This window comes from Bombyx mandarina, chromosome 19, assembly GCF_030267445.1.
Source record: "Bombyx mandarina strain Sakado chromosome 19, ASM3026744v2".
NCBI classification, from domain to species: Eukaryota; Metazoa; Arthropoda; class Insecta; order Lepidoptera; family Bombycidae; genus Bombyx; species Bombyx mandarina.
Window position 1 is genome coordinate 3,797,816 of NC_143225.1, and position 13,604 is coordinate 3,811,419.

The 13,604-nt window shown below is 37.2% G+C and overlaps 2 protein-coding genes across 3 annotated transcripts in view; one reads left to right on the plus strand and one right to left on the minus strand.

The window, feature by feature from the left end:
* Positions 1–244: 244 nt before the first annotated feature.
* Positions 245–7,879, minus strand: LOC114239441 (uncharacterized). 2 transcript variants are annotated; one of them, XM_028169633.2, is made up of 4 exons: positions 7,741–7,879; positions 1,952–2,142; positions 1,012–1,125; positions 245–405 (listed from the first exon to the last, which is right to left on the minus strand). In XM_028169633.2, the coding sequence occupies exons 1-4, from the start codon at positions 7,808–7,810 to the stop codon at positions 271–273; spliced, it is 510 nt and encodes a 169-aa protein (XP_028025434.1). In that variant the 5' UTR covers positions 7,811–7,879; the 3' UTR covers positions 245–270. The 2 variants fall into 2 exon arrangements, with proteins under 2 accessions (XP_028025434.1, XP_089591200.1); XM_089735074.1 differs by lacking the exon at positions 7,741–7,879 and adding an exon at positions 2,598–3,019.
* The window catches only part of LOC149500814 (phospholipid phosphatase 2), a 47,993-nt gene continuing 42,198 nt past the window's right edge, over positions 7,810–13,604 (plus strand). Inside the window, exon 1 of the mRNA XM_089735072.1 lies at positions 7,810–8,079. Within this exon, the coding sequence (XP_089591198.1) occupies positions 7,981–8,079 (99 nt within the window). The 5' untranslated portion in view covers positions 7,810–7,980. The remainder of the gene's footprint in view (positions 8,080–13,604) is intronic.

The window sequence follows — 13,604 nt, forward strand, 5'->3', positions numbered from 1 at the left end:
ATCCTCAGATTGGCCTAGGGTAATCCTGTGGTACGTTCCATGACGCTCGCATCAAAGTCAAATCAAAGATCGGACAGAAAAATAGGCTGGGTCTTTATACTTAGCTTTATTTTACTTTATTACTTATTAATTAAATAGTTGAGAATATCAAGCTTCTGGAGTAAGACTATGACTATAATGACTATGACTATCATAAATCCAAATGGATCGAAAAATGAAAAACCTTTTTTTATTGCGTGCTCCATCATGCACGTATCATTTATATTTCAATCAAAACAGTTGAATCTTCTCAATTCTCTGGAACAACTTCATCTTCATCTGGAGTACGGCCAAGATCCAGTCTGCAGTTAGGGCTACAAACTGCACGTCGTGGTCTACCTGTTGACCCTCGATGCGGAACCACATCTGTTGGGTGTGAATGAGGTATTATTGAGTTATATAGACGTCAAGTAAATTGATTAGGTAATTAGTTGCCATTTATAGGATCTATCAGACGATGTTGCTAACACGAACCCTAGCAGGAGCCGTGCTTCGCAGAATCTACCACTGGATCGGAAACGCGACCCACTGAGAAGAACCGGCGAGAAACTCAGTGGGCATTGTATCGAAGTAAATTACACAATTAAAGTATACCACAATGAGGTGCACTACTTTTAGAAAAACAGCTATTTATTACTTTACTAGCGACCCGCCCTCGCTTCGCTTCGGAGACATTAAAACACACATGAAACCAAAAAAATAAAATATATTTTTTTTTTAAAAAAGTAGCCTATGTTCATCAGGGACAATGTCGGCTTCTAATGGAAAAGAATTTTTCAAATCGGTCCAGTAGTTTCGGAGCCTATTCGAAACAAACAAACAAACAAATATTTCCTCTTTATAATATTATAGTATAGATTGTGATCTTCATCTATGAATAAGAACAAAAAGAGAAAAAAAAGCGATAATCGCTGTCAATTTACAGCAAACGTGTTTGGAATGTTTTTTTTTAAGTCTTAACGTATGAATTACCCGCGGTACTCCACGTATTTCCAGAGGCTCAATGTGTTTGTCCTCAATCCTGAAGAACACGGATACGGTTGCTTGCGGGATCGGGTACGCTGTACATGGCTGACTGAAGATCGCCTGTGAAAGAACTCTTGGATTTTGATAGTACTACGCATTACGAGCCCGCAATGTAGCACCTCCACCAGATTCCTGTCCATTGACGGTACTGTTAAGACCATTTTATCTATTAAAATCCGTTCGCAATTTCAATACAATTGTACGGTAACACAAACATTTTAACAATTCTTAATATCGCATACACAAAAGATAGAAAATTCTGAAAAACATTTAAAATAAAATAAGCAGGATATTAAATTAAAATTGAATTGTACTATTACATGTGTCACCAAAGACGGACGAGGCGGACTTTATATAATAAAAAGTCAGTACAATCGTCAGTGACAACTTTTTTTTTCTTTTTTTCCTACCTATGCTGATAGCCTTGAGAGGCTATTTCAGCTTCACCCTAACATGTAGGTGAGCACACCGAGCTCAAACCGGAATGTTGCAAACACTGGCCCTAATAAGAGCAGTGACGAGGACGGTGACCGGTGCTTGTGGTACCTAAAAGCACCGTTAATGGATCGGGAGAATCCGTAATGCCGTGTATTGGGCGACGTAGAGCGAATTACTGGCGGCCACGACAAGAGGGTTCTCATGTCGTGCAGCCTTCTCGGCTTCTCAATGTGGCGTGATATTAACTGTGAAGTATTGGAAATATCGACAGTAATAATAGCGGCGTTTTACCGTTAACGTATTTTTTAATCTACAGTCTTAAGTCTACCATTTGTAAAATTCTAAGAAAGTTTTTATAACTTGAATTCTTCAAGTGAGAATCTCAGCAGAGTGTTAATGACAGTATATTAAGTCAATGACCTTCAAAATTATAATAATAAGAACCAACCTCGAAATAATAAAACTGCGAGCATTCGTCTTGCGAGCCGCCCAAATACTTCAACGTGTACATGAACGCGTCGGTCAACTTCCATACTCTTTCGATTGTCTTGCCGATGAATCTCTCGCTCGTTATCGGCAAAGGAGTTCCGATGCTGCCCAGTGACACCTTCACATGCGAAGCGAGGTTTTTTCGGCTCACTGACAATTACATATCGTCTTCTCGCATTAAAACTGTATAATCTCATAACTTACTAATTTTACAGGAGAGTGTTTTAAAGGTTTAACATGTGATATTTTTAATATTAATCATCTTTGCAACATTTATTTTTTATTTTTTACCAGTCTTTTACATATCAGTCTTTTAAAGTAAGATAAAATTATGTACTAATTTTGTTAATAGTAGTCAAAATATAGGTTTACCCAAAAAAACCTTAGCTAAACTACGCTCTTTTGACAGTATTTATGAGAAAAATACTGGTGATAACCAAATGATTCCGCATATTAACTCAATTTAGAATATTTTTCATTTTCTCACACATAGATTAATAAGCCACAATTCCAATGCGTTCCCGCCAAAAAGCCACAGACTCGCATTTAAAGCCAAATACTAAGCAAAGATTGTTCTACTACGTATTGTCGTCTATAACACTAACGTGCAAGTTGGAACAAATTGAGTCTTGTTCCTATCTTCTCTGTTGCCCTGTTTATCACGGACACAACTGTATCTATTGCTTGTTCCTCATAAGCCTTTATTTCTGGTAAATTCATTTTGTTTTTGCTATTTAAATAATTTCGTTTTAAATAATACAAACTTCATTTAACGTGTCAAGGCATTGACAGTATAGATAATTGATAGTTTTAAAAATATATGTATAATCTATACTAATATATAAATCTACAGTGGTTTTTACGGATGTTCCGTTATAACTACTGAACCGTGCATCCGATTGACTTGAAACTTGGTATCCATGTAGAAAATACGTATCCTTACTGGGTAGGTTAATATTTATATGAGTGTTGGACTCCCTACACCAGTTACGGGGGCGTTAATGATGAAAATCTATGCGGGGCATATGTGACAATAACGGGTACTAAAATAATAAACCAAACTTTTTTGGTTACAAATGTAATAAGTCAATTTGAGTTTCTCAACCAAAACAAACATAATTTTATCTCATCTAGTTTCATTTACTTTAATCCAATTTGATTGCAGTCTCAAGTAGATTTATTTAATGAAAATTAAAAATACAATTAGGTACCTATATGTAACCGTGATTGGAGAAAGCGTGATGATACGAAATATACGCATGTATGGAAGCATGTAATGGCTGTCAGTCGACGACCTCCATACGTCACTCACTGGAAGCGCCAGGTGAGTCATCGCGAAAGTAAATAGCCAAGACGTGACGCATTCGTTGCATAGATATTTGCTGTATAAAGACCATTGATAACTTTAATTCAACTTATCGCTTTACTGAGCGAGAACTGATAGGAAACTGTTACGATCTGAACGAAGAAAATGAAATGCTGTCCTTGAACCTCTGCAACTGCTGAGGCAAAAACACTGTTGCACTATAATGATTTAGCTAAATGTCACGGTAACCTTGATATCTTTGAACCTAGACGCAGGGGATTTGTCGGATGTGTGAAAGATATCCTATTTAACAATGGCTACTTATCAATATTTGTTATTTCAATTGTGTTTTCAATAGCCAAAGCTGTGCACATTAATATGGTTTTGCTGAGTGCACACACTATTTAGATTGCAATCTAGATTAGATCTAGGTACTACTTGTACGATTTAGCTAATATGTACTGTAATTTGTTTTGTGCATCAATAAAGTAAAAAAAAAAATGTTCTAACTAAATGATTCCCGGCAAAGTGGTCAACAAATACATTGTCATGTGTCCATCAATCAAACATTCCTTGTTGAGCACGTCCCAAGGTTTTTTACGGTTGAAGGAATACTGGTGACTCGAAAGCCGTTCCAGCTTCGGTAGGTAAGTGGATGAGCTCAGCCGGGAGAGGTTGGCTTTGCTAACAGAGGTCCCAAGCTCATTCAAAGGAGAACTTAACAAGTCCAACGGTTTCGCAAATGCATCTAATCCGCTTAGAAGATTCGGCGAGATACTCAATCGACACAAAACATAAATCACGTTTTTATTATCAACAAGCACACACAAGGTTCGATCTAATAAAGATATGATAAAAAATATATATATTATGTATATCAGAATTTAAATAGGGTTGTGCGTTTTCGTGATTCTTCGGAATGAAGGGTCATTAGAATTAAGTTTAATTACTGGTGGTAGGATCTCTTGTGAGTCCGCACGGATAGGTACCACCACCCTGCCCCTTTCTGCCGTGAAGCAGTAATGCGTTTCGGTTTGAAGGGCGGGGCAGCCGTTGGAACTATACTGAGATCTTAGAACTCATATCTCAAGGTGGGTGGCGGTATTTACGCTGTAGATGTGTATGGGCTCCGGTAACTACTTAACACCAGGTGGGTCATGAGCTCGTCCACCCACCTAAGCAATAATTAAAAAAATAGACTTAAAGTAGAGAGGGACAGCCTAAATTACATATAGATTAAATCATTAATCATTATGATAATAGATTTCGTTGACATTGTATTCAGATTCTCCTAATATGATATTCACCGTCAGTATCAAGATTTTGGAATACTTACTTCACATTCAGCTAGCGATGCAGTCGGAATGGACCAAATGCTATATATAAACAAACTTTTCTCGGTTATGTCGTTGCGAGATTTAAGCAGCTTATCCTCGACTGCGTGAATGGCATAGTAGACCGAGGTGTTATGAGTAGAGCGTATTTGGTCCGACCAATGCATTTGTTCTTCTAGAACTCTGGGCCTTCTTCTAAAACTACTTTAATATACCTGGTGAGTAAAATGACATTTACCTTACTTACCCTTACCGTAAGGTAAGGGTCTTTCTTACCTAAGATTTATTAAGGTAATAACGGTAAGTAAGGTAATGTAAGTTAAGGTTACCCAATATAAGGTAAAGTAATTTGTTTTTTTCTTTTTAATAAATGTAGCGAGAGACGTAAACGTCTTAAATGTTTGTTCAGGTGAAGTGTTGAATTCATTTTATGCTATCTGATTACGAATTTACACACATAGCTCAGACACGGGCGATGAGGCAAAAGAATGTTGAGAATGAAATTAATCTTATACCTTTAAACGAGCAATTGTTGTATATATATAATCTGAATCTCGGAAACGGCTCCAACGATTTTCATAAAATTTAGTATACAGGGGATTTCGGGGGCGATAAATCTATCTAGCTACGATTTATTTTCAGGAAAATGTTGTTTTATTCGTGTTTTCAATAATCAACTCTTCCCGACATCTATTGGCGAATAATAATACTATTTTTGTTAATTGAGGGCAACTAACCGCTTTAGAGACACAACAAGATGGCGTTATCAAAAAAAATCATCTAGTATTGTTTAAAGTTCGTTAGCTTTAAAAGCCATGATATACGCATTTAAAAATACGCGTTTATTTGTTGTGATTACAAAATTATTTGCTTCCTACCAACAGAGAATAAGAATCACGTTACTATCTATATGGGTAATATTTTATCGTAGTTGTGATAAAACAATAAAAATACACACACACAATGCTTAAAATCAACGAACACTTGTAAATACTTTTTCCTTTTATTTTTTTATTGCTTATTTCTTTTTATTGCTTTATTATTGCTAAGATGGCGTTCACTATTGGATGGAAGTGTAGTCTCTTTTTAGCCTTTGAGACCAACTTCTAATACACTCAATTTTTCTTTATCAGCATCTTAACATTTATCTGTCTGTCTCCGTGATAGTGTGATACGTATTCGTGTGAATCAACACACAAGATGCTCACGTTAAAATAAATCTCGTAATCTTACATAACTTGTTTTTGTCTATACTATTCTATACTAATATTATAAAGAGGAAAGATTTGTTTGTTTGTTTGTATTGAATAGGCTCCGAAACTACTGAATCGATTTGAAAAATGATTTCACTGCTTGGAAGCTACACTATTCCCGAGTGACATAGGGTATAATCTTTTTTCAAAAAAGTTGGGGTCCTCACCAACACTCCCATAATGTAACCCAAGGTATAAAAAAATGACCTAAAATATTTTTCACATCGCGTGCCCTGCGAAAAGTACTGATGATAGAATAAAATAATGTAATAGGATTTTGTAGAACACATTATTATTTACAAAAAGTGTCCCGACAGCATATGTCTCACTATTGTAGTTGTGCCGCAATAAGTGTTCTTTTATTTAAAAAAATCAAACAACGTCAAATATCGTAGAAATTTTTGTTAAAAACACGAGTGGAGCTGGAGCGGGCCGCTAGTTACTTATAAAAATCATCTTCTTCGTCTTCCAAGGCTTATCGTCAGCCCGCGATCCGCGCTTCTCTTCCGCAAACGTAATCCGTCGTATATACCGCGACCGACCCACACATGGTCAGTAGACATTCAGCCTTCTAACGTGGCACGTGAATCATGTGAAATGTAACTAGAATTGTGCGACCAAAAGAATTAACTGTACTAGAAGTCTCGTTTAATATTTCTTATATAAAATTTCGTAATTTTATTCAATTATTAAAAGTACATAATATTATTATCCGCAACACGCTTCGTCAGATTATAGAAACAGAGTTATCAGTAACATGCTTCGTCAATAAGTACAATACTTACTTTCAGCTACAAACGTCGTCATAAGAAACCTATAGGTCCACGCTAACAGCAATGCGCGCAAACAAGCCACTCTGGATCGCAGCTGGCCCGAAAGTAAACATTACTTTTAATTTTATAAACTGTATTTCCTCAGAAATAGGGATGTCATCTTTATGTAATCTAGCTTGATATGCATTAATCTCTTTTTTTGGCCTACGTAACCGCTAGCAGCCTCGTGGGGCTGTTCTGGCTTCACCTTGGTTGGTGAGCGAGTTCACCGGACCTAGACTGAGGGCTGTACCTTCTGCTAACACAGTTGCTAGGACTACAATTACAACATCAACCCGTCGTAAAATATTACTAATAATAAGTACATAATATTACTTAATAAACCGAAACGTCACATTATTTCACATTTTTTTGAATTTGTGTAAAATAAAATAACGAACGATAATGGATGCAAACTAAACCGAAAGAAATACTGCTGACTACTTATTTAATCGTCGATTACGACGAAGAGTTCCACGAGCTAACCCATAGACGCAGCCCAGCTGAGTTTTTGGCCGGATCTTTTCGGTGGGTCGTGATTCCGATCCGGTGGTAGATTCTACGAAGCGCTGCTCTTGCTAGGGCTAGTGTTAGCAAATTCTCTCGGGTTGAGCCCGTGAGCTCACCTACCCGTCCGGGCATAGCTGAAATAGCCCTTAGGCTACCAGCGAATAGGTAGGAAAAAAGCAAACCAAACATACATATAAATGGATACACGTATAAAATACTTAGTTAATTTTTTACCGGTGGTAGGACCTCTTGTGAGTCCGCGCGGGTAGGTACCACCGCCTTGCCTATTTCTGCCGTGAAGCAGTAATGCGTTTCGGTTTGAAGGGTGGGGCAGCCGTTGTAACTATACTGAGGTCTTAGAGCTTATATCTCAAGGTGGGTAGCGCATTTACGTTGTAGATGTCTATGGGCTCCAGTAACCACTTAACACCAAGTGGGCTGTGAGCTCATCCACCCATCTAAGCAGTTAAAAAAAAAACTTAGTTAATAGCCATGTAAAAGCAAATAAAAATGTTGCAAAACCGGTTATTTACCTGGTGACCTTTTCCAGTGAATGCTATATCTTGGTTGAGCACTTATCTTCACACACACGACGTCCGTCATCGCGCCACACCACACACACGCGTGTGTAATTCATTAAATGAATTGTAACTACGTTGTTATAAGGATTTAAATCAAATAATTCATGTTTTAGAAATATTTTAGTTCAAGACGGATTACTGTTCAATGGTGATGTGTGTGATTTAGTGAACCGTTGGAAGTTTACATGAAAAATGGGTGCCCTTGATTGTGTTAATACAAAAATGGCTGCAACCGGTAGCACTGAAGCCTTTACAATTAATATTTCATCGAATACTACTTTAAATGTATCGGTAAGTGTTGTAGCATATAGTCCTTTAATGAAGTAAATATTTTTTTAAAGCATTGAGAAATTTCGGTGATTGCAGGAAAAGAAAATAACTTCAACTCTTATTTCCTTTAGTGGCATTGCAAAGCAAGGCTGGATAAATCCTATAAATCACTATCTGACAACTGAAAAGTCAGTTTTTTGTTTGCCAAAATTACTGTTACCTGGATCATAATATTATCTGCCTTTAGTAGTTCTGTAACTGAAACTTTATCCACCCGAGTAAAATTTTTAAATCAATTATTCACATATTAATTATTTAATTCAATTATTATTCTCCATTATCGTTAATCGTAACTAATTATATACGGTATTCACTTCAGTTTACGTCAGTCTAAATTAAAAGGTTTCATCTTGAATTTTTTATTTATCCGTGACCAAGGATATGTAAAGTTTTTTCGAAAAGCTAAAATTCTGTACTGTAAAAGTATTTTTATTTAATATGGTAAATACGTCTTTATTTTTAGTTAATTCGCTAGTTGCAATTTGTATGTTCAGTTTATGTTTTTTTATCTTTGGTGTATATTTTTGCACAGATTGTTTTGAAATTGCATTTCATTGTTATATCAAATAGCTACGGATTCTGTTTTATGTTTTTTATTTGAAAACGTCACTTATTTATTAGTCTATAACAAACGTCTTTGCGGCATGTGAAAGTTTACTTCGTAAAGATGTAGGCCGTGTAGAGCCTTTAGAGTGAGTGAGAGAGAGAGAGAGAGAGAGTGTGTATGTTACGAAGAAAATTGCATTATTTAAATTATTTTGGAACACAACACAAAAACAGAAATAACTCGATTGTAAATACGTAATAATAATATTACCTTCATAGGTATTATTTAGTAAGTATTATTTATTCATTTGTGAATTCCGTAATGATTTATTAAAATATTTACGCGTCTGATAAAACAAGTGAATGCGATTTGTTTATTTGTGTACTTTAATTATTTACCTACATAATTGCTACTGATACTAACACAGTTTTAAGAGACCTACTAATATTTAATGAGTCCAGGTTAGTTTAATAATGAAATATTAAAAAAAAACTTACACAATGCGATATTTCGATAAAAATTTAATTAATAATATACGTTTTTTTTTTAATTGACCCCGAATCGAAATCACTCTTTTCGGGATTCAACATCTTTTAAATCTTCCTTTGAGAAAAGATATGTATCGTAACTACACTCAAGAAGCTATGTGAAAGGGAGGGAGCTCGTTCCAAAGACAGTACGTGAAACACAAAACGGCTTACGGTCGCAGGGAGTACTGTGAGCTAACTTTTACGCTATCGAGAACATTAAAAAACTCGCACTGGACACACTGGTGGTAGGACGTCTTGTGAGTCTACCACCGTTCCTATTTCTGCCGTGAAGCAGTAATGCGTTTTTCTTTGAAGGATGGGACAGCCGTTGTACTGTAAAAACTGAGACCCGAGAATTTATGTCTCAAGATGGATGGCGGCATTTACACCGTAAGCTCGTTCACACATCTAACCAATAAATAAATAAATAATAGTAATTATGAAGTAATTATGAATTGACTGTTGATACGATGACGGGATCACAAACATTCACTCAGGACGCTTCTTATATAAATTGATTAGCGACCCGCCCTCGCTTCGCTTCGGAAGCATTAAATGGGAATGCCCACTCTCCATAGTGTGCTAGGCCCAAGGTGGACATCAAATATTACTATAAAAATGGTCTGATTCAAATTCTTAAATGTATTAGATATCTAAAGAATATATTGATATTGACGCCACTATTATAAAAAATATAATAAAAATAAAAACTCGTTTTGAGGTTAATTTTCTATACATATACTTCAAGAACTTTTCTTTTTTTAATGTTTAAGATGTTCCTCATGTATTTTTATCCAATTGTAGTTATTAAGGTATAAAAAACACACATACTTCTTTAAATATCTATATTTTCTTCATCTTCATACACAATTAGTAAATCATGTAAAAATAGCACAGGAGAGCATATACAGACAAAATTGTAAAAAATGTTATTTTGGTATATGTACCGTACAATTCATATGCATTTATTTCAATACTACAAACAGACACTCTAATTTTATTTATATGTATAGATTAATGTAATGAAACAAAAATGGGTAATGAAACAAAACCGGTATGAACAAATTTTGCGTTGCTGAGGAAATTTCAAATGTACCGCGCTCGTATTACTAAAATGTCATAATAAAATTATTTAACCAAGTTGAAGACTGTTTAAAAATACTCACGTTTGATACAATACACATTGTTATCAACGATTTAATATGATTCGTTTTTTGTTGAATGAAAATTAAATGGCCTGGTAACATTTTTCAACGTAAAATTGAAAAATACAACAAGGTATCTCGCGTAATCTCAACGCCTTATTTATTTGCAATCTATATATTTTAGAAAGTTTTACCGCGCAAACTATAATGTGGCGATGCTTAAACCGGTCACTCACATTCGCACGAATACGCAATCCCGCAAGTGTAGGACAACATTTGCAAATGATTATGCAAAGTTTTTGCTGCATTCGTGGTTTTCCAAGCTGTGTCGGTTTTTCAACGGACATCAAAGCACGCGAACCGCGATTATTCGTGTAGTCTCCCACACATTCGTGTGACCAGTTGCGCCCACGATTGCGAAGGTAACGGACGTTTCGCCATTTTCATAATTCGTGACGTCTACTGTGTAGCGTACCTTAATCATGGATTGGAACAACACTAAGGTGATGGAGTTCATTGAGCTCCTGCAAAATGAATCGACCATATGGGACCCTCAATAGAAATCCTATGAAAACAGAATGGCTAACGGCCAAGGGACGCCTGGGAAAGAATTAAAAACTCCCTTTCTTGTTCTATTGGTGAATTAAAAAAGAAGAGAAATTCGTGAGACATTCGTAAACAAGTGTAGGAGGAAGCGCAAACGGGTTCGCAAATTGAGTACCGAACCCATTTGCACAGCCGCTAAGTTTGCGAATGAATGTAGGGCGGCCCTTCACATGCGCGCAAACATTCGTACAATGTATGTACGAATATTTGCGCGCATGTGAGTGACCGGCATTAGATACGTCAAAAAACTGGCACGGCTTCTTTTTCTATTTTTTATTTATTAGTTAAGTGTGTGGACGAGCTCTCGTCTCACCTGATATTGAGTGGTTACCGGAGCCTATAGACATCTACAACATAAATGCCGCCACATACCTTGTGATATGAGTTCTAAGGTCTCAATTTTTACAGTACAACCGCGGCCTCACCCTTCAAACCGAAACGCATTACTCCTTCACGGCATAAATAGGCAGAGTGGTGGTACCTACCCGTGCGGACTCACACGACGTCCTACCACCAGTAATTACGCAAATTATAATTTTGCGGGTTTGATTTTTATTAAACATTGTTATTCCTTCACCGCGGAAGTCAATCGTGAACATTTGTCAGATACGTATTTCATTACAAAAATTGGTACCCGCCTGCGGGATTCGAACACCGTTGCATCGCTACATACGAATGCAACGGACGCCTTATCCTTTTGGCCACGACGACCTACTTTGTTACGGTTTCTTGATAACCAATCCGGGCCTCTGTTGGACGCGGATCCAAGTATCCACGGATAAATTGGCCAGGATTGGTATTGAGACGCCTCCAATTCGACCTGCACTGCTCTGGGGGTTGCGGATTAAACCTCACTAATCTGGATCGAGCTCACGGGCGTCTGTTGAAAGGATAATCTAATATAGCACACCACGGAACCTTCATACGAGAGCCATCTATATATATATATATATATATATATATCTCTATATATATATATATATATAGGCGGCGCCAGGGTTGGCTAAGCGGTAGTTTCCGTTATCACTCGTATTTGGTTGAACACAGTTAATAAAAAGTCAATAAAACCTTTTGAATAATAATTATTGAAACTCAACACACACAACTTTCACAATGACAGGATAAACCGACAGTTTCGTTGCACATACCGACAGACCGACTGACTGACTGACTGACTGAAACGGACGGAATCACTGTCTGACACGAATGCCACGACTCTGTCCACGTACCGCCATTTTATAACTGTGGCGTTACGGAGTCTACCCTTCATTTTGTGATATTTATCAAAACAACATTTCATCATTTAAAATAATAATCAAAACCACCGTCTTAATATTACTAAAGGTCGTCAACCATGACACGGTCATTCTGTCACTTTGACGTTTGTGTATCGTTGATATTCCGAACTATTGACCCGGATGCGACACGGCCATCCTGTGTTACACACGTCCTCGTGTGTTAATCTGAAACAAAAGCCAATACCGCACAGTATCATTCACGCTTGGCCATATCTGACCACTCTACTAAAATAAAAGTCTTGTGTCATCACAAATTCTATAACGACATTGTAAGATTACAGAAACGAAAATAAGTGATTTACTACTGCTGCAAGTTCTCCCCGTACAATTCATGTACACAGTAACTAAGTCATCCCTGTGACTACAAGTGTTCAATGATAGTCATCCCTGTGACTACAAGTGTTCAATGATAGTCATCCCTGTGACTACAAGTGTTCAATGATAGTCATCCCTGTGACTACAAGTGTTCAATGATAGTCATCCCTGTGACTACAAGTGTTCAATGATAGTCATCCCTGTGACTACAAGTGTTCAATGATAGTCATCCCTGTGACTACAAGTGTTCAATGATAGTCATCCCTGTGACTACAAGTGTTCAATGATAGTCATCCCTGTGACTACAAGTGTTCAATGATAGTCATCCCTGTGACTACAAGTGTTCAATGATAGTCATCCCTGTGACTCTAATCAACAGTCATCCCTGTGACTCTAATCAACAGTCATCCCTGTGACTCTAATCAACAGTCATCCCTGTGACTCTAATCAACAGTCATCCCTGTGACTCTAATCAACAGTCATCCCTGTGACTCTAATCAACAGTCATCCCTGTGACTCTAATCAACAGTCATCCCTGTGACTCTAATCAACAGTCATCCCTGTGACTCTAATCAACAGTCATCCCTGTGACTCTAATCAACAGTCATCCCTGTGACTCTAATCAACAGTCATCCCTGTGACTCTAATCAACAGTCATCCCTGTGACTCTAATCAACAGTCATCCCTGTGACTCTAATCAACAGTCATCCCTGTGACTCTAATCAACAGTCATCCCTGTGACTCTAATCAACAGTCATCCCTGTGACTCTAATCAATAGACCTTTTATGAGAACCATCGCATATAGATTTCTCGACAAGAGAACATTCGGCACCAAAATCCAAATAAAAATAATACGACTCACCAGATTGTTCTCATTTACCAAAAATACTCGATATTACACAGCTACCGGCATGGCGCTCCGCTCGGCCGGTGAATAGTTGACCCATTGAGCGCCGACAGACGGCGCTTGCGTCCCATATCTCGTATTGGCTGCAGCAATCACGTGTTGATTGCGACACGGTCTTCCTGACTGTACACGTCCTC